Below are 20,389 nucleotides of genomic sequence, written 5' to 3'. Positions count from 1 at the left end.
AAATATATACATGCATGTGTGTGTATATACAAAATAATTATACACAGAGAGTACACATATATTATTTAAACACAAACTTGTATTTTTGATGCGATTAATCATTGGCCATCCCTAATAATAATACATGTTCCCAATATAGGGAAAAACATAGGAAGAATTCGAGTCCAGTGTTTCGTCAATGCTCCTTTAAAAAGGTGGGCTGTCCTGTAGGGAGTGACGCTGTGTTGAGAGTCATTGGTTGTGTCTCAAATCCCAATAACCTTCCTAACTAGCATTTATGGGCATCATATTTAGAATCTTGAAAGTTGCACACTTGTAGCTAATATCAGGTTCATGTTCACATTGTTTTATTAGCACTGTTATAAAAATAAAAATTGTTGAAATGTTATGGATTTTCTAAAAAGCTGCCATAATGCATATTTCATTTGTTTTGAGCGTCTTCACACATAGGCTATCACGCCCCGACTGCTGTCTATGTAGGCAGCTGACTAGGTTTTAAGCCACGGCCGCTCTGCGCGTCTCTCGCACATGGGCTTCATGAGATCTGTCGCTCAGACGAGCTGGAACGGGACGAGCTGAGGCGCTCACTAATCCGTCCGCTTTACATGCCACAATAAACCGCTCCAACTTACAGTTCCACCGTAATAACAGCAACATCAACCGCTGGCAATCATGGACATAGACGTACCTGTTATTTTGTCCGCACTTTTCTTTACGATCATTGCCATTATAGTTGCATCGACGCTCCTGGCGAAGAAACCACCGCAAAAAAAAGATCAGAAACAGAAACAACCCGAGGAGAGATCAGAGCGGGTTACTGCGCATCAGCAGCCCAGAGAGGAGCGACCTTCCCCGGCTCCGGCTCCGGCTCCGGCTCCTGCCCCCGTTCAGGAGGTGGTGGTTATTGAAAAGAAAAGGGAAGAGCCCGTTCCAGTCGCTCCTGTTGTAGAAGCTGAAGTCATCGCGGTGCAACAAGCACCTGTACAGGTGAGACGCGCGCTGTGCCGCGGTGCGTGATTCTTTTGCGCTGTATTTTATTTAGTTGATGTAGTCTGGAGTCTTTGGCCTCGAGTAAATGACACGCCGTCTTATCAGATAACAGAACGTTAAACGTTCTTTAAATAACATTTATAGAACGTTCATACAACTTTATAAATATGTTAAATAAACTTTAGCGAACGTTGAGGGAAGATTCTCTCAAAGTTCTCTCCGTTAATAAAAAAAATCGTTCAGATCTGGTCGTTCCCAAAAAATTAGCGCAAAAACATAGGAAGGTTTTTATCTGAAACGTTTAGTTAGATGTTCGCCTATTTTTAAATGGCCTACTACTTGTTTTACGCACAGAGAACATTGAAAAGTAACATTCCCATAATGTTTGCAGAATGACCAATTGGAATGTTCCCTTAACGTCTGATAACCACGAAAAAACTTTTTAAAACTTTTCAGTGAACATTCAGAAATAAAGATTTTGCAACTTAATGGGAACGGTAGCAAAACTCTCTTGGAACATTTTGCTCATGATGTTTAGAGAAATGTTCTTAGAACAACATTGGAACGAAAAATGTTTTTACTTGGACGTTCTCATAACGTTGAGAGGGCGTTCTGAGAATAACATAGCCTATTCCGAAAGTCCTTATGTTATTTGTACTTGATCAATGTTTACGTTAAACGTTTTGGAATATTACGTAAATGTAATATACAGCACTTTTGGGATGTGGTGGAATGGGAGATTTGCATCATGGAAGTGCAGCCAACTAATCTGCAGCAAGTGCCATCCATCTATCCATCCATCCACACATCCATCTATTCACCCATCCATCCATCTATGCACTCATCCGTCTATTCATCCATCTATTCACCCATCTATTCACCCATCCATCCATCTATTCACCCATGACCCATCCCATTCACTCATCCATCCATCCATCCACCCATCCATCTATTCACCAATCCATCCACCCACCCATCATCCATTCACCCACCCATCCACCCATCCATTCACCCACCCATCCATCCATCCATCATCCATTCATTCAACCATCCACCCACCCATCCATCCATCCATCCATCATCTCACCCACACATCCATCATCTCACCCACCCATCCATCATCTCACCCATCCATCCATCCATCCACCCATCCATCCATCTCTTCACCCACCCACTCACCCACCCATCCATCCATCCATCCATCCACCCATCCATCTATCCACCCATCCATCTATTCACCCATCCACCCACCCATCCATCTATTCACCCATCCATCTATTCACCCATCCATCCATCCACCCATCCACCCACCCATCCATCCATCCATCCACCCATCCATCCATCCATCCACCCATCCATCTATTCACCCATCCACCCATCCATCATCCAGTCACCCACCCACCCATCCATCATCCATCATCCCATCCATCCATCATCCCATCCATCATCCATCATCCATTCACCCATCCACCCATCCATCCATCCATCTATTCACCCATCCACCAACCCATCCAGTCACCCACCCACCCATCCATCATCCAGTCACCCACCCATCCATCATCCCATCCATCATCCCATCCATCATCCCATCCATCCATCATCCAATCCATCATCCATTCACCCACCCATCCACCCATCCATCTATTCACCCATCCACCCATCCATCATCCAGTCACCCACCCACCCATCCATCATCCAGTCACCCACCCACCCATCCATCATTCCCATCCATCCATCATCCCATCTATCATCCATTCACCCATCCACCCATCCATCCATCCATCCATCCACCCATCCATCTATTCACCCATCCACCCACCCATCCATCTATTCACCCATCCATCTATTCACCCATCCATCCATCCATCCACCCATCCATCTATTCACCCATCCACCCATCCACCCACCCACCCATCCATCATCCAGTCACCCACCCACCCATCCATCATCCCATCCATCCATCATCCCATCCATCCATCATCCCATCCATCCATCATCCCATCCATCATCCATTCACCCATCCACCCATCCATCTATTCACCCATCCACCCACCCATCCAGTCACCCACCCACCCATCCATCATCCAGTCACCCACCCATCCATCATCCCATCCATCATCCCACCCATCACCCCATCCATCACCCCATCCATCATCCACCCACCCATCCATCACCCCATCCATCACCCCATCCATCATCCATCCACCCATCCATCATCCCATCCATCATCCCATCCATCCACCCATCCACCATCCACCCATCCATTCATCCATCCATCCACCCATCCTTCTGTGAACGTTAAGCCCCGCCTTCTTTGATTTGATTGGCGATCTCAGTAATTTTGATATGGCTGTTATGGTGCATTCAAGTCATCTTGTAAGGATCGTAACATCCACAATGTCGTAAATACGAGTTGGAAGCTCTGGATTTTCTTTAAGCCCCGATCTTTACGAGTTAGGGTCAGTGGTCCGGGCGGGGTCAGTGGTCTTTACGAGATGGGTCAGTGAGAAACGTGGCGGAACACCACAATACTTTAAGGTATTTAGCAGTGATATTGTTAGGATCTTCTAATTACAGCGAAGCTAATTGCCTGCACATAATATGATGGCATTATAATATAACAATATAATATGTAACGATAACATTTTGCAGTGGCTTCATAAGTGAATTAAAATCATAAAAAAGCTAAGCACACCTGATGCACATCTCTTTGTTTGGACATTTTTATATATTGGGACTGAGGTCCCCCTCAGTGTCTATGGCCGACAGTACAGAGTGTTGCTTGTGCTCCGCCTCTTTTAAACATCACACTGGTGGACGTTGAGTTCAGGAGGGTTTCATGTGAGCGCGCGTTTGGTCTCGACTTAGAATGTGCCACCACAGCAGTAACCAGAGCTTTGGACGCGGCAAACACCAGGGTCCTTCTATATATGGCTTCAAACATATATACACTATATTTAAATGTGTATATTGTGTGACATGCTGCTGTTGAGAGCCCAAGGAGTCTTGAGCACAGGTGTGTGTGTGACACGCATGATCTTCAGAGAATACTCATTCTCATAAAATAACATTTTGTATCGGTTTTGCAATGTTGACGTTTCTCACTTTGGTGGACTACTAATACATTCTTAGTTTTATCCAACAACCACGTTTACATGGAGATCATTTTCCGGTTAAAGCCCAAATTCCCTCAAGTCATCCTAGCTGTGTATGACTTTCTTGTTTCAGACGAAAACAATCAGAGTTATATTTTAAAAAAGTCCTGATTCTTCCAAGCTTTATAATAGCAGTGAATGGTTGTTTCTGATTTGAAGTCCATAAAAGTGCATCTCTCCATCATACAAGTGCATCTCTCCATCATAAAAGTGCATCTCTCCATCATAACAGTGCATCTCTCCATCATAAAAGTGCATCTCTCCATCATAAAAGTGCATCTCTCCATCATAAAAGTTTATCTCTCCATGATAAAAGTGCATCTCTCCATCATAAAAGTGCATCTCTCCATCATAAAAGTGCATCTCTCCATCATAAAAGTGCATCTCTCCATCATAACAGTGCATCTCTCCATCATAAAAGTGCATCTCTCCATCATAAAAGTGCATCTCTCCATCATAACAGTGCATCTCTCCATCATAAAAGTGCATCTCTCCATCATAAACGTGCATTTCTCCATCATAAAAGTGCATTTCTCCATCATAAAAGTGCATCTATCCATCATAAAAGTTAATCTCTCCATCATAAAAGTGCTCCACACTTCTCCGGTGTGTTAATAAAGGAAGCAATGCGTTTGTGTAAGAAAAACATCCATATTTAAAACTTTATAAAGTAATATAACCAGCTCCCGGCCAAACGAACATACGGATTCGACTTAAAGGACAAGTTCGGTATTTTACACTTAAAGCCCTGTTTTCAGATAGTTTCTGATGAAATAGATCGGTTAAGATTGAAATGTGGACACATGCTGCTGGCCCGAGAATTTTCGGTTTCTGTGGTACCAGGAAGGGTGCACTTTTATGATGGTTAGATGCACTTTTATGATGGAGAGATGCACTTTTATGATGGACAGATGCACTTTTATGATGGACAGATGCACTTTTATGATGGAGAGATGCACTTTTATGATGGAGAGATGCACTTTTATGATGGACAGATGCACTTTTATGATGGAGAGATGCACTTTTATGATGGAGAGATGCACTTTTATGATGGAGAGATGCACTTTTATGATGGATAGATGCACTTTTATGATGGAGAGATGCACTTTTATGATGGATAGATACACTTTTATGATGGAGAGATGCACTTTTATGATGGAGAGATGCACTTTTATGATGGATAGATGCACTTTTATGATGGACAGATGCACTTTTATGATGGACAGATGCACTTTTATCATGGATAGATGCACTTTTATGATGGACGGATGCACTTTTATGATGGAGGGATGCACTTTTATGATGGACAGATGCACTTTTATGATGGATGGATGCACTTTTATGATGGAGAGATGCACTTTTATGATGGAGAGATGCACTTTTATGATGGAGAGATGCACTTTTATGATGGACAGATGCACTTTTATGATGGAGAGATGCACTTTTATGATGGAGAGATGCACTTTTATGATGGATAGATGCACTTTTATGATGGATAGATACACTTTTATGATGGAGAGATGCACTTTTATGATGGATAGATGCACTTTTATGATGGACAGATGCACTTTTATGATGGACAGATGCACTTTTATCATGGATAGATGCACTTTTATGATGGACGGATGCACTTTTATGATGGAGGGATGCACTTTTATGATGGACAGATGCACTTTTATGATGGATGGATGCACTTTTATGATGGAGAGATGCACTTTTATGATGGAGAGATGCACTTTTATGATGGACAGATGCACTTTTATGATGGAGAGATGCACTTTTATGATGGAGAGATGCACTTTTATGATGGACAGATGCACTTTTATGATGGAGAGATGCACTTTTATGATGGAGAGATGCACTTTTATGATGGATAGATGCACTTTTATGATGGAGAGATGCACTTTTATGATGGATAGATACACTTTTATGATGGAGAGATGCACTTTTATGATGGATAGATGCACTTTTATGATGGACAGATGCACTTTTATGATGGACAGATGCACTTTTATCATGGATAGATGCACTTTTATGATGGAGAGATGCACTATTATGATGGATAGATGCACTTTTATGATGGACAGATGCACTTTTATGATGGATAGATGCACTTATGATGGATAGATGCACTTTTATGATGGAGAGATGCACTTTTATCATGGAGAGATGCACTTTTATCATGGAGAGATGCACTTTTATGATGGATGGATGCACTTTTATGATGCAGAGATGCACTTTTATGATGGAGAGATGAACTTTTATGATGGAGAGATGAACTTTTATGATGCAGAGATGCACTTTTATGATGGATGGATGCACTTTTATGATGGAGAGATGCACTTTTATGATGGAGAGATGCACTTTAATGATGGAGAGATGCACTTTTATGATGGAGAGATGCACTTTTATGATGGAGAGATGCACTTTTATGATGGAGAGATGCACTTTAATGATGGAGAGATGCACTTTAATGATGGAGAGATGCACTTTAATGATGGAGAGATGCACTTTTATGATGGAGAGATGCACTTTTATGATGGAGAGATGCACTTTTATGATGGAGAGATGCACTTTTATGATGGAGAGATGCACTTTTATGATGGAGAGATGAACTTTTATGATGCAGAGATGCACTTTTATGATGGAGAGATGCACGTTTATGATGGAGAGATGCACTTTTATGATGGAGAGATGCACTTTTATGATGGAGAGATGCACTTTTATGATGGAGAGATGCACTTTTATGATGGAGAGATGCACTTTTATGATGGAGAGATGCACTTTTATGATGGAGAGATGCACTTTTATGATGGAGAGATGCACTTTTATGATGGAGAGATGCACTTTTATGATGGAGAGATGCACTTTTATGATGGAGAGATGAACTTTTATGATGGAGAGATGCACTTTTATGATGGAGAGATGCACGTTTATGATTGAGAGATGCACGTTTATGATGGAGAGATTAACTTTTATGATGGAGAGATGCATTTTTATGATGGATAGATGAACTTTTATGATGGATAGATTAACTTTTATGATGGATAGATGAACTTTTATGATGGAGAGATGCACTTTTATGATGGAGAGATGCACTTTTATGATGGAGAGATGCACTTTTATGATGGACAGATGCACTTTTATGATGGACAGATGCACTTTTATGATGGAGAGATGCACTTTTATGATGGAGAGATGCACTTTTATGATGGAGAGATGCACTTTTATGATGGATAGATGCACTTTTATGATGGAGAGATGCACTTTTATGATGGACAGATGCACTTTTATGATGGACAGATGCACTTTTATGATGGAGAGATGCACTTTTATGATGGATAGATGCACTTATGATGGAGAGATGCACTTTTATGATGGATGGATGCACTTTTATGATGGACAGATGCACTTTTATCATGGACAGATGCACTTTTATGATGGACAGATGCACTTTTATGATGGAGGGATACACTTTTATGATGGATGGATGCACTTTTATGATGGAGAGATGCACTTTTATGATGGAGAGATGCACTTTTATGATGGAGAGATGCACTTTTATGATGGAGAAATGCACTTTTATGATGGATAGATGCACTTTTATGATGGAGAGATGCACTATTATGATGGATAGATGCACTTTTATGATGGACAGATGCACTTTTATGATGGATAGATGCACTTATGATGGAGAGATGCACTTTTATGATGGAGAGATGCACTTTTATGATGGAGAGATGCACTTTTATGATGGAGAGATGCACTTTTATGATGGAGAGATGCACTTTTATGATGGAGAGATGCACTTCTATGATGGAGAGATGCACTTTTATGATGGAGAGATGCACTTTTATGATGGAGAGATGCACTTCTATGATGGAGAGATGCACTTCTATGATGGAGAGATGCACTTTTATGATGGAGAGATGCACTTCTATGATGGAGAGATGCACTTCTATGATGCAGAGATGCACTTTTATGATGGAGAGATGCACTTTTATGATGGAGAGATGCACTTTTATGATGGAGAGATGCACTTCTATGATGGAGAGATGCACTTCTATGATGGAGAGATGCACTTTTATGATGGAGAGATGCACTTCTATGATGGAGAGATGCACTTCTTTGATGGAGAAATGCACTTCTTTGATGGAGAAATGCACTTATGATGGAGAGATGCACTTTTATGATGGATGGATGCACTTTTATGATGGACAGATGCACTTTTATGATGGATAGATGCACTTATGATGGAGAGATGCACTTTTATGATGGAGAGATGCACTTTTATGATGGAGAGATGCACTTTTATGATGGAGAGATGCACTTTTATGATGGAGAGATGCACTTTTATGATGGAGAGATGCACTTCTATGATGGAGAGATGCACTTTTATGATGGAGAGATGCACTTCTATGATGGAGAGATGCACTTCTATGATGGAGAGATGCACTTTTATGATGGAGAGATGCACTTCTATGATGGAGAGATGCACTTTTATGATGGAGAGATGCACTTCTATGATGCAGAGATGCACTTTTATGATGGAGAGATGCACTTTTATGATGGAGAGATGCACTTCTATGATGGAGAGATGCACTTTTATGATGGAGAGATGCATTTTTATGATGGAGAGATGCACTTTTATGATGGAGAGATGCACTTTTATGATGGAGAGATGCACTTCTATGATGGAGAGATGCACTTCTATGATGGAGAGATGCACTTTTATGATGGAGAGATGCACTTCTATGATGGAGAGATGCACTTCTATGATGGAGAAATGCACTTTTATGATGGAGAGATGCACTTTTATGATGGAGAGATGCACTTTTATGATGGAGAGATGCACTTTTATGATGGAGAGATGCACGTTTATGATGGAGGGATGCACTTTTATGATGGAGAGATGCACGTTTATGATGGAGAGATTAACTTTTATGATGGAGAGATGCATTTTTATGATGGATAGATGAACTTTTATGATGGAGAGATGAACTTTTATGATGGATAGATGCACTTTTATGATGGATAGATACACTTTTATGATGGAGAGATGAACTTTTATGATGGAGAGATGCATTTTTATGATGGATAGATGAACTTTTATGATGGATAGATGAACTTTTATAATGGATAGATGAACTTTTATGATGGATAGATGCACTTTTATGGACTTAAAAACAGAAACAGCCATTCACTGCCATTATAAAGCTTGGAAGAGCCAGGACATTTTTTTATATAACTGATTGTATTCCTCCTAAAGGAGAATGTCATATACAGCTAGGATGGCTTGAGGGTGAGTATATGCAAATTTAAATTTTTGGGTGAACTATCTCTTTAAGTTAGTTAGGTACTCGTGTGTTACCACTACACTGGTAACAGTGCGTTTGCTGTTTTCTGAGCTTCAGTCTCTTTGCTCAAACAGGCAGAGATTAAGGCTGAGGAGAAGGCAGCGGTTGAGCCGAAAAAGGAAGCGCCCGCTGCAGTCGCCCCTGTAATCGAGGAAGTTGGTGTTGTAGAGGAACAGCCTGCAGTTGAGCCTGAGGTTATCCCTGTGCAAGAAACACCTGTCCAGGTAAGACGTGTGATGTGATGGACTTGATTCAAGATGAGTGTAGATGCTCTACTATCCATTATTTATCAGATAAAGGGACAGTTCACCCTGAAAAAGAAAAATCAAGTCATCATTTATTGAACCGCAGCGCTGATAGTCTCTCATGAACGTGCGCTGTGCAGAGAAAACCAATGCCCAAGGTCAGGATTTCCGTTAAATAATACATAACATTTCTTTTCCATAGTCCCAGAAAACTTGGAATACACACTACCAGTCAAAAAGTTTTGGATAGATTTTTTATGTTTTTAAAAGAAGTCTCTTCTGCTCACCAAGGCTGTATTTATAAAAAAAATATATATATATATTGTGAAATATTTTTTCTATATTATTTACTATGTGAATATATAGTAGTAAAGTGTAATTTATTCCTGTGATCAAAGCTGAATTTTCAGCATCATAACTCTTCAGTCTTCAGTGTCACATGATCCTTCAGAAATCATTCTGATATGATGATTTGATGCTCAAGAAACATTATTATCAATGTTGAAAACAGTTATTTACAAATTTAATTGCAGGTTTCTTTGATGAAGAGAAAGTTCAAAAGAACAGCGTTTATCTGAAATAGAAAGCTTTTGTAACATTAAACACTACTGTTCAAAAGTTTGGTGTAAAAAAAAAGAAGTAATAATTTGTATTTATTTTTTTGGGGGAAAGAATAAAATAAATCAATACTTTTGTTTATCAAGGATGAATTAAATTTAGCAAAAGTTACAGATATTTATAATGTTACAAATATTTCAAATACATTTTTTTTTTTACTTTCTATTCATCAAAGAATTGAATTTATAGAATTCATCAAATAACTGTTTTCAACATTGATAATAATAATGAATCTTTCTTGAGCAGCAAATCAGCATATTAGAATAATTTCTGAAGGATCATGTGACACTGAAGACTGGAGTAATGATGCTGAAAATTCAGCTTTGATCACAGGAATAAATTACATTTTAAAATATATTAAAATAGAAAACAGTTATGTTAAATTATCATAATTTGGAACAATATTACTGTTTATTTTTTAATCAAATTAATGCAGCCTTGGTGAGCAGAAGAGACTACTTTTAAAAACATAAAAAATCTTACCGATCTAAAACTTTTGACTGGTAGTGTACATGGGATCATTCTGTGATACTTTTGCGTCTTTAAAAAAAACAAAACTTGATGCTGGTCGCTATTCACTGCCATTAAATGGACGAGCGTGAGCGGGACATTTATTATTTTATTCTCCTTTTGTGTTCCTTTTTTTTTTTTTTTAAAGGGCATACGGCATTACAACAACACCAGGGTGAGTTAAATGATAACCTAATTCTCATTTTAGGGCGAACTTTCCCTTTAATATTTCCCTCAGACTATGAAGACCTTTCCCTTTAAGCCCACTTTTTTCTATCCGATATGATTTCATTGTAGTGAATGATTACAAACTTTTTTTCTTTTTCTCAATAATGTCCTTCGAAGACCAGTAACGTATGTATTAAAGGGGTCATGATGTGAGAAATACATTTGTCTTTGATCTTTTGACACATAAGAGGTCATTGTGCTATAACCACATAGCGTTGCTCAGACTCAAATTACTCTTCACTACACAAACCAAGAACATACTCTTTTTTTTCTCTCTCTTGTTCTGCTCAAGGTACTTTTTTCCCCCTCTTTTTATTTGGAACATTGTGGGTGCAAAAGACAAGATTCATAACAAATAAGTGCTTCATATATGCGAATATTCGTATAACGTTGCTTAATAAAGACAGTCCTAGCATGCCAGTAGTGCTGTGAAGTTCCACACATGAGAAACATTAGGAGCGCTGTCACACCCACTGATCCAATCCTGTCCATTCAGAACTGCAGGAGACCCTCTGGGATCCATTACACAGCGTTATGTAACACTGCTTGTACTGCCGCCTCTACAGTCTGGCTAAAAAACCACGAGAGCCAAACCAGATTTTGTCTAGTGTGTCGTAGCCAGACTTTAGGCTAACTGCATTCAATCTGGTCTGCATTGCAGCTCATGCTGGAGAGAACCAAGAACCAGCCGCCAAAAACGACATGGTGATGTTTGTTTACAAGCAAACAATTACTGTTAATTCGGGTTTATCTGAAATGGAGATGCCAAATAGGATTAGTTTTTGGGATTGACAACCGCATTTGGTGTGAGTCTCAATGTCCCGTTCACACAGCAGCTGACAGTAGCGTTTCGAATACTTTCAAGCACATATGTGACCCTGGACCACAAAACCAGTCATAAGATCACAAGAGTTGTATATATCATCTGAAAGCTGAATACATAAGCTTTTCGTTGATGTGTGGTTTGTTAGGATATGACAATATTTTGTCGAGATACAACTATTTGAAAATCTGGAATCTGAGGGTGCAAAAAAATCGAAATATTGAGAAAATCGCCTTTAAAGTTGAACATTTATGTTCACGATTGTGCTGCGTTCAACTGGGTTACACTTTATGTTGATGGTCCACATTACTTTCTGCTAACTGTAAGAAACTTTGCTCCAACTACATGTTAACTAAGGCCTCATCCACACTACTGCGTTTTAGTTTAGAAACGGAGAATTAAAACGAATACGATCTCCGTCCACACCAGCGTTTTAGCTGCGTAATAGAATTGATCTCCGTCCACATTAAAACGACTGAAAACGCGGATCATCGTGACCATTCACCAACACTGGGCATGCGTGTGCCGGTGTAAACAGCCGCATGTAGGCAGTATAGCATTGTAAAATGCAGAATTTACTTGCACAACAGCTGCTAGCAAAGACATCAACATCAGTAACGCTTGTAATTCGTTATCCATGTTGCAGTCACTAACGTTACGTAGTCCAGGCTGTTTTGTATGTTTTATTCCCGGGGACGGGTCATGTGATGGGTGTCTGACGAATCAGGGAAGAATACGCCATGACTGATGACACCCAATCATAGAGCCGAGCGTGAGCCTCCGCGTCATCGTTTGTTAATCCTCCGTTTTGACCGTCTTCACTAAAACGCCCTCTGGAGATTCGAAACGCAAAACTGGGTCGGAGCGTTTCTAAACTTCTCCGTTTTAGGTCTGCGTTTTTGCCGTTGTAGTCTGGACGGGAGGTGCAAACGTAGCAAAAGGTCTCCGTTTCTAAACGAAAACGCAGTAGTGTGGATGGGGCCTAACTCTCATTAGAGTATCAGTAGACTGTAGTGGATTTGTAAAGTTCGGGTTTGGTAGAATTAAGTTGACATGTAGTTGTAAAGTTACTTATAGTCAGTAGAAAGTCTGTTGGGGAGCATCAAAATAAAGTGTTTTGTTTAAAGTCCCTTTAAGTCATTTCACTCGGCGACCATCTTTGAAACAGCTTGATCATGCAAGTGCAGCTCCTTTTTTTAAAATGGGGAAACATCAATTTAAAAAAAAATGTTCGCAAGGCTTACGATTAAATTTCGTACTTGAAATCAACAATGAAATTAATACATTTAGTTTCCAAATGCTCGAATCATGACAGAAAACGAAATTTTTCAGGCTGGATCAAGCTAATGCGCGTGCGCAGTGCGTCTGACTGTTTCTATGGGAACCGGAGCTTCTAACGGCAGCGATGCGATGACTTTGACAATCGTGATTGGCTCTCATTTAGAAGGCGGGACTTATTCCGCCATATTGAGCGTTGCACTTTTCCCCATTCAAAACAATACAATTGACCTTTCACAAAGACCCGCCCCCCTTAGTTACTGTCGCTATGTCCGACAAGCTACGCCGCTCTCACACACACCATGTTCTCGCGCAGTAAAAAACACATCACGGAGCAGAGAGGACACTGACAACACACAGACCAGGTTACTTTTCGGTTACTTTTGATATTAAACAAAGTCTCACCTTTCAAATTTTGTCATTTTTAAAGAGAAATGTAAACAATAAATACTGTTTTGTGGCTCTTTAATGTGTCGTGACAGATCGCTGTAGAGCATCAGTTAAAGCTGCTCGTGAATCGATCATCTCCTCCTTCTAGTTCATTTATAGCATCAAATAAACATGAATGAATATGAGAAGAAATGTTGTTTTAACCGCAGAAAGGCGTCAGTGCACTCCGCTTCTCAAGTTCAAATCCTCCCATGTTAATCTACTAACTCTCCTGACTGCTTTGTCCGACAAAATGGCGGATGGTGAAGTATGATTGGTCAGATCACCTGTCAATCAAGCTCCCTGCGGCGGGTCAATTGTCGAGTCTTGTGTAATTATATAGTATTTGATAATAAGCAGACAGTCTACTAATACTCTAAGTAACTTTGCAACTACATGCCAGTTAGCAGTCATTAGAGTTAGTTGAATGTCTCAAGTGGGCCGTTGAAATAAAGTGTTAGCAATGACTGAACTGCGTGTGAACGTAACCATATAAATACAGAACTGACAATCATATTCTGTTTCTGTGTGAATGTGGCAATAGTAAACCAGTATTGGGGAAATAAATTCAGGTGATGGCGATGCAGTCACGGTGAATGATTGAACTGAAAACACAACAAATAGTGTGAACACTTCAACAGCCCTCACTGCGTTTGGTGCGTTTATCAGTGGATGTCTTCCATGCAGAAGCTTGGATAATGTATTACTCCTTTATTGAGGCTATAAAGCATATTTACATAACCTGGTTCCTCCTGCCGAGTTTTACTTTCAACTGATCAAACACACCAGGCCATACTTTTCCGAATGAACCCCAAGAGCTTGACTGAGACCCAGTTTGTGAAGCATGTTCTTCGACAGGGATGAGCACCTTTGTCATGGGATGAACTAATCTTAAACATCCTACGTATTATGCACATCGGGACTGAAGCCTTGATTAGCTGGCTCAGGTGTGTTTGGTTGGAGTCTGCAGGAACGTGGATCTCCTGAGACGAGATTGAGACTGACGTGTTGATTGGTTTCTAGAGAATAAATAAACTCTTGTGCTGTGTGTGTTACCCATGAGGCAGGATAGATGTGTGACTTTAGGAGAGATGGATCGACTCCAACGGGACTTGCCCTGCCCCTCTACATTTCTATAAATAATGTACTGCTTTTTCACAAAGGGCGCCATATTTTACATCATATATATCAGATGAACTCGCGCTAAACTGCGTTTAATGACGTTTAATGTCGGCGACTTCTTGTCTAAATCAGAATAAACTGCCAATTGTACCAGACTTTGGTGATAGTCAAAAGTCTGTGCTACTTTTGGTTCTCATTGAATTGTTTATCTTGGACATTTTCCAAGACATTTGCCGTGGAAGGTTGAGAATGTCGTTTCACGTTGACTTTAAACCCAGTAACCCCTGAGGTCCCTCATGACCTTTGGCTCCATGACCTTTAGTCGTGCTGATGTGGCATAGCTCCTTCTTTGGCACTCTAGGGCCTCCCTCTCTCCCTGAAGACATGAGTGAGCATCTGGAAAGAAGGGCTCAGATTTCACCATTCTTTGCCTTGTAGATCGACTTCAGGTTTAGTGAGCAAGGAATTGGTTCCTAATGTGAATTGAACAGAGTTGTGTAGATTAATCATAAGCGTGTGAATCTTCATGAGTGTGTACACTGTATATCTGCATGGGCGCATTTCATAATCAGATGTTTTTAAGCATCTGGAGCAGTTAAAGGAAATGCAAAGTAATAATTTATCCAAAATTGACAATTACTTTGTATCCAAAGTGAAGCATATGACCTAAATCCCACGTGCCTGATTAATTGCTTTCTGCCCGGTTCTTGTTCTGGCCCTTTCTCCCACATTTCCAGCTCCTCAAGTTTCCTGTGTTCAGAGTGGTTTACCTTCCTTACATGGCAATGTGTATTCAGAGGGAAAACCTCAAAGAGGAAAGCTGTACCAATCTGCTCTGAGGTGCCGCCAACAAGGACTCAACAACCGGATGTAGTCAGTGAACAATTGTCCTCCAACTCGAAGCTTATTGCTGTCATTTTGGAGGGATTTCTGGACGCATAACATGTCTAAAGTGTGAATGAGTGGCTGAACCGAAGGGTTTATTTAAAACTGAAGACGTCAGTGTTGAATTTGCAGACCACAAGCATCTGCAACAGGGCGAGCGCTCAAGAACATTCCTCAACACTTGGTTTCTGTCTCCAGGCCAGCCTCCTAACAGCAGTGTGCTGAGGAATCTGTGATTCTGCCGGCTGATTGGTCAGACTGTTCTCTGACTTTGCTGGTTTGGAATTTCAGCTTGTTACCATTAACTTCCTCATTCAGTGATCTATGCAAACATTGTCATGATTTATTTCCTTTAGGTATGAGGTTTGCTGATGTTGATGTGGTGTCATAAGACAATCCACGGTTGTATTAGATGTTAATGTTTTTTTGGCCATGATATTTATTATGCTATTTTACAGGTTGGAGTCTCCTAAAATAGGTCTGACTGCATCAAAGATAAAAAAAAGCAATTTTTTCAGTTTTCTCCTAATATACATTGCAGCATCATCAGCTCTTTTCTCACAAGTGTCTGAAATGGTTTGGCAAATGATTGTCTCTCTAAAAGCCTCCTTTCTGAGAGCCGACTCTGCTCTGATTGGTCAGATGGCCCAGTCTGTTGTGATTGGTCTACTCTAAGATGGTCCAGACGGTTGTGATTGGTCAGATGGTCCAATCTGTTGTAATTGGTCTACTCTGCTCTGATTGGTCAGATGATTGGTCTACTCTGCTCTGATTGGTCAGATGACCTAGTCTGTTGTGATTGGTCAGATGGTCCAGTCTGTTGTGATTGGTCAAATGACCCAGTTTGTTGGGATTGGTCTACTCTGCTCTCATTGGTCAGATTGCTCAATCTCTTGCGATTGGACTACCGCTTACAGCGAGTGTCGTAAACGAAAATCATATTAACATATCTAAATTTCAGTTCTTCCTCAGCACTTAATACACAGTAATACAAATAGTACAGATGGCGTTATTTTTATCATATCAATTTGAGCCTGACTCCTCATCCTTTGGAAGTGCATGCAAATTGGATTTGCTATTGCAGTGCAAAAAACAGTGTCTTCTCGACATGTCGACAAAACAAAACAAAACTCTTCCAGTCTCAGCTACAACTATAGTGTTTGAGAGTCAAAGTAGATGTTCTTCGTGAGCACCCAATGAAGACCATAGGCTGGCAAATTTCTTACAAACCTACGTAGGTTTAAACAGGAAGACTTGAATTACTGGCGACTCATTTCAGGCCGTTCAGAATCGCTTCTTTCTTTGGTGAGACATTGAGTCACTTTATCTGCACTTAGATCTTTGAAACTTTGCAGACCATTTACATTCACATACAACTGTACTACACATTACATGAAAGGTAATATCCGGAGGAAAAAAAGCAGTCACATTAAATGCCATTTACGTTTTATGTGTAATTTCATAATTACTTTTAGTGTCTTTGAAATATGGATCTTGTCTTGAATTCAGAACAAGAAAAGGTAACACTTTATTTTGATGGTCCCTTTTGAACATTCTGTTAACTATAAGTACCTGTGCAAATACATGTCAACTAACTCTCATTAAAGTATTAGTAGACTGTCTGCTTAATATGCAAACTCTTTATTGTGATGCTCCTCCAACAGATACTCTACTGAGTAATAACTAAGTAACTTTGCAACTACGTGCCAACTTATTCTAACCCTAACCCTACCAGTCTACTAGTGCTCTACACACACATTTTAATGATAGGTAGTAGAAATGAAGGGGCAATGTTACTTATAGACAACAGAATGTGTTAAAGGGACCATCCAAATAAAGTGAAACCCAAGAAAATGACCAGCACAACCACTTAAACCCTTTATTTTGCCATAATCGTGCAGTGTCATTTGACGTGTACAGTCCGGAGTTGATTGTTTTATTTGGCACTATTCACATTTAATATTCTCATGAAATATGATACTAAGTTTCCATCTAGCATTGATAGGAAGCATTATGCAAAATTTGCTGTAAGAAACAAGGCTTTTACAATCTCCTCAATTGAACCAACTGCTTTGCAAAACGATTCACTGTTTCAAAGTGCTGAAAACACCACTCACTGGCCAAAGCAAATGTAAAGGTGTAAATGCAATAAGGACAGACAAACCAATCATTAATCTTTTTTATGAAAGTGTTATCTATTAAATGTTATTTGCAAAGCATTAAATGGCAATAAAGATGAAGTATATCGTTTCTATTTTGCCTACTTTTTGTATGTGTTCTTAGGACTTGGCTGATTAGGCCAAATAGAAATAATTTATTGTCCCTGCCATTGTATTATTATGCAAGTTTATTAAAATTAATTCAAACTGAATTACATTATAAAACAAACCAATTAAAACCATATGTTAGACAGGTTCACTAGACCTAATCGAGTTGTCTAATAAACCTTGGATTGAATTTTACAAATATTGTTGACTCTTTGACTTATTGCTTTTTTTCCTCTTTTTTTTAATTCGCTTTGGTTAGAAGCTTCTGCTATATGCGTAGATGTAAATTCAAACTAAACCAAGGTTCAAAACTGTATGGTTCCGAAGCTTGCTGAAATCATGTGACTGCCAGTTTGATATGTGCTGAACACTGTATCAAAACAAACCCACCCATCACTAATAGATAAATTGTAATAGTAAATATTTCAAATGGACTATTTCACCAAGCATTTCTACGTGCGTTGCACTTTTCTGCTTATTACAGCATCACAGCGTTAGCTTAGCAACATGCTAAGAGACATGAAAATTGCCGTTTGTCTGGCATGTGGAGTTGCTTCCTACGTAGAGCATCCCACATGTGTTATGGTTTGTTCCATTTGTACTCTGAAGTTGGAAATCCTGATTTCCCAGTAGGAACTTTTAACTGAAAACGCCCCCTTAAGTCAGAGATGCGACTGGGAAACTCCCGCAACAAACTCGTCTTCAGGATCCAATATCCAATGGCTGCTCAGCGCGTCAACTGCAGTCAAACAGTAGTAATGTATTGTTTATCAGCACTTCTGTTTGTCTGTGTCTCAATAAACTCAGTGGTGCACACAATATCCAACCTCTATCTGTGGACGTGATACTTCGGCATTATCTGTGCAAAATACCGCTTTTTTGTGTGTTTGTATTTTGAAAGAGCAAGCACAAAAAAGGTTTGCCTAGATTTGTGCATCTTGGTTTTCCGAGTTTTTCTTGACATCCGACTTCCTTGGTAAATGGAACGCACCATTACTTGTGTGCCCAATATCACATCAGCCGTCTGTCGCCGGCTTGTCATGTTGAATAAGAGCTGGAGCCATTGGTGAGAGAGATCACTCTGATTGGCTGTTCAGCTTAGCAAACCAAGCCAGCGCTGCTTTGCTAATAGTTTATATCATAGATATACATATTAAAGGCTAGATGTCTTATGGCGGAGTCTCTAACGTCATCACCAGCGGCCATCTTGTCACAGGCAAGCTTTCTGTAGGTGAGTGATCTGCACAAACACAAATACTCTTATCTCGCTGAAATCTTGACGGATTTACAAACGGTTTGGTTTCTTACAAACGTAATTAACGTAGCTATAATTCTGGATGCTTGAACATGTTGAAATATATTATATTATAATTAGGCATTCATAAGTATGCAGTGTCATAACTACGTCTCTGACGTTTATAAACCCTTAAACCAACCCGTTTGAAAATCGGTAGAAAATTGAGCAAGTTATGGTTAATTAAAAAGTACATGCACCATTAAAACACAATGTTACGAGTGAGCGAGCTGACTGTAACAAGATGGCCGCCAGGTGCGGACATCGACTTCCATTGGCCAGCAGCGCGGACGAGACATCTAGCCTTTATTATGTATATCTATGGTTTATATATCCGCAGTCCTAGTTTCGGATTATCTTTTTGAATAGCGAATACAAACCACTGCCACCTGCTGGTATGGCGAGCTGTCATGCTGGCACAGAACAAACCAGCCAACGGCCAACTAGAACGTGTGTTCAAGCACAACGTGTTTTGGCCCAGACACAGAAGCCAATAAGGAAGCTCACTAGGTTTCTCTGAACACATCTACAGTTCCAGGCTGCGTCCGAAATCACACACTTTCTTGAGTAGGTACTCATTTTGAATATGAATATGAGTGCAATTACTCCATGACCGCAATAAAGTATGTCCTGTTTAGTATGAATGAAATCTGGATGTACTACATTCGCCATGTTGTCATTATCATGTAGGTCACATGATAATGACAACATGGCGAATGTAGTGCGTCCAGATTTCCCAGCGCCTCACCGCCATTCACAAATCCTCTCCCGTGGCCTCATGGGATAGTAAAGAGTCAATCGTATACACACTTCAGAATCTCGCCCGAAGAAGTAGCTCATCCGAGGACTTTTATGAGTACTTTGAATTCAGACATACTACTTTTGTCACATACTGTTTTTCGCCTAAACATATCCTGAGGTTTTATTAGAGGCTTTATGTTTTTTTTAAAACTTGTCCCTTGAGTCACATATCTATCAAATACAGAGGTAATCTCTCAAAATATATAAAACGCATCGTTTCCGACTGACACCGCAACACAAATTGTGCCTAATTTGATTTGAGAGCCACAGTGATGGGCAAGATTGTCAGGATATTCTTAAAAAAATAAACCCTTTAAAATGTCAGTTATTCATGTAAAGATGATCTTCACTTCCTTATTTCCATAATGCCAGCAAGCAAATGATACT

The 20,389-nt window shown here is 39.9% G+C and overlaps 1 protein-coding gene across 5 annotated transcripts in view; it reads left to right on the top strand.

Moving 5' to 3' along the window:
• Nucleotides 1–502: 502 nt before the first annotated feature.
• Nucleotides 503–20,389, top strand: part of LOC306995103 (uncharacterized protein) — a 46,931-nt gene continuing 27,044 nt past the window's right edge. For 3 of the 5 annotated variants that reach the window (XM_079606363.1, XM_079606362.1, XM_079606364.1), the window contains exons 1-2: nucleotides 522–987; nucleotides 9,577–9,726. In XM_079606363.1, the coding sequence (XP_079462489.1) occupies nucleotides 673–987; nucleotides 9,577–9,726 (465 nt within the window). In that variant the 5' untranslated portion in view covers nucleotides 522–672. Of the gene's footprint in view, nucleotides 988–9,576; nucleotides 9,727–20,389 lie in introns of all 5 variants that reach the window. The other 2 variants (XM_079606365.1, XM_079606366.1) reach the window with 2 other exon arrangements.

Source organism: Phoxinus phoxinus (genome assembly GCF_949152265.1).
Source record: "Phoxinus phoxinus genome assembly, chromosome: 1".
In the NCBI taxonomy this organism is placed as follows: Eukaryota; Metazoa; Chordata; class Actinopteri; order Cypriniformes; family Leuciscidae; genus Phoxinus; species Phoxinus phoxinus.
The sequence above is the reverse complement of the archived record's forward strand: the minus strand, read 5'-3'. Positions and strand labels throughout refer to the sequence as shown.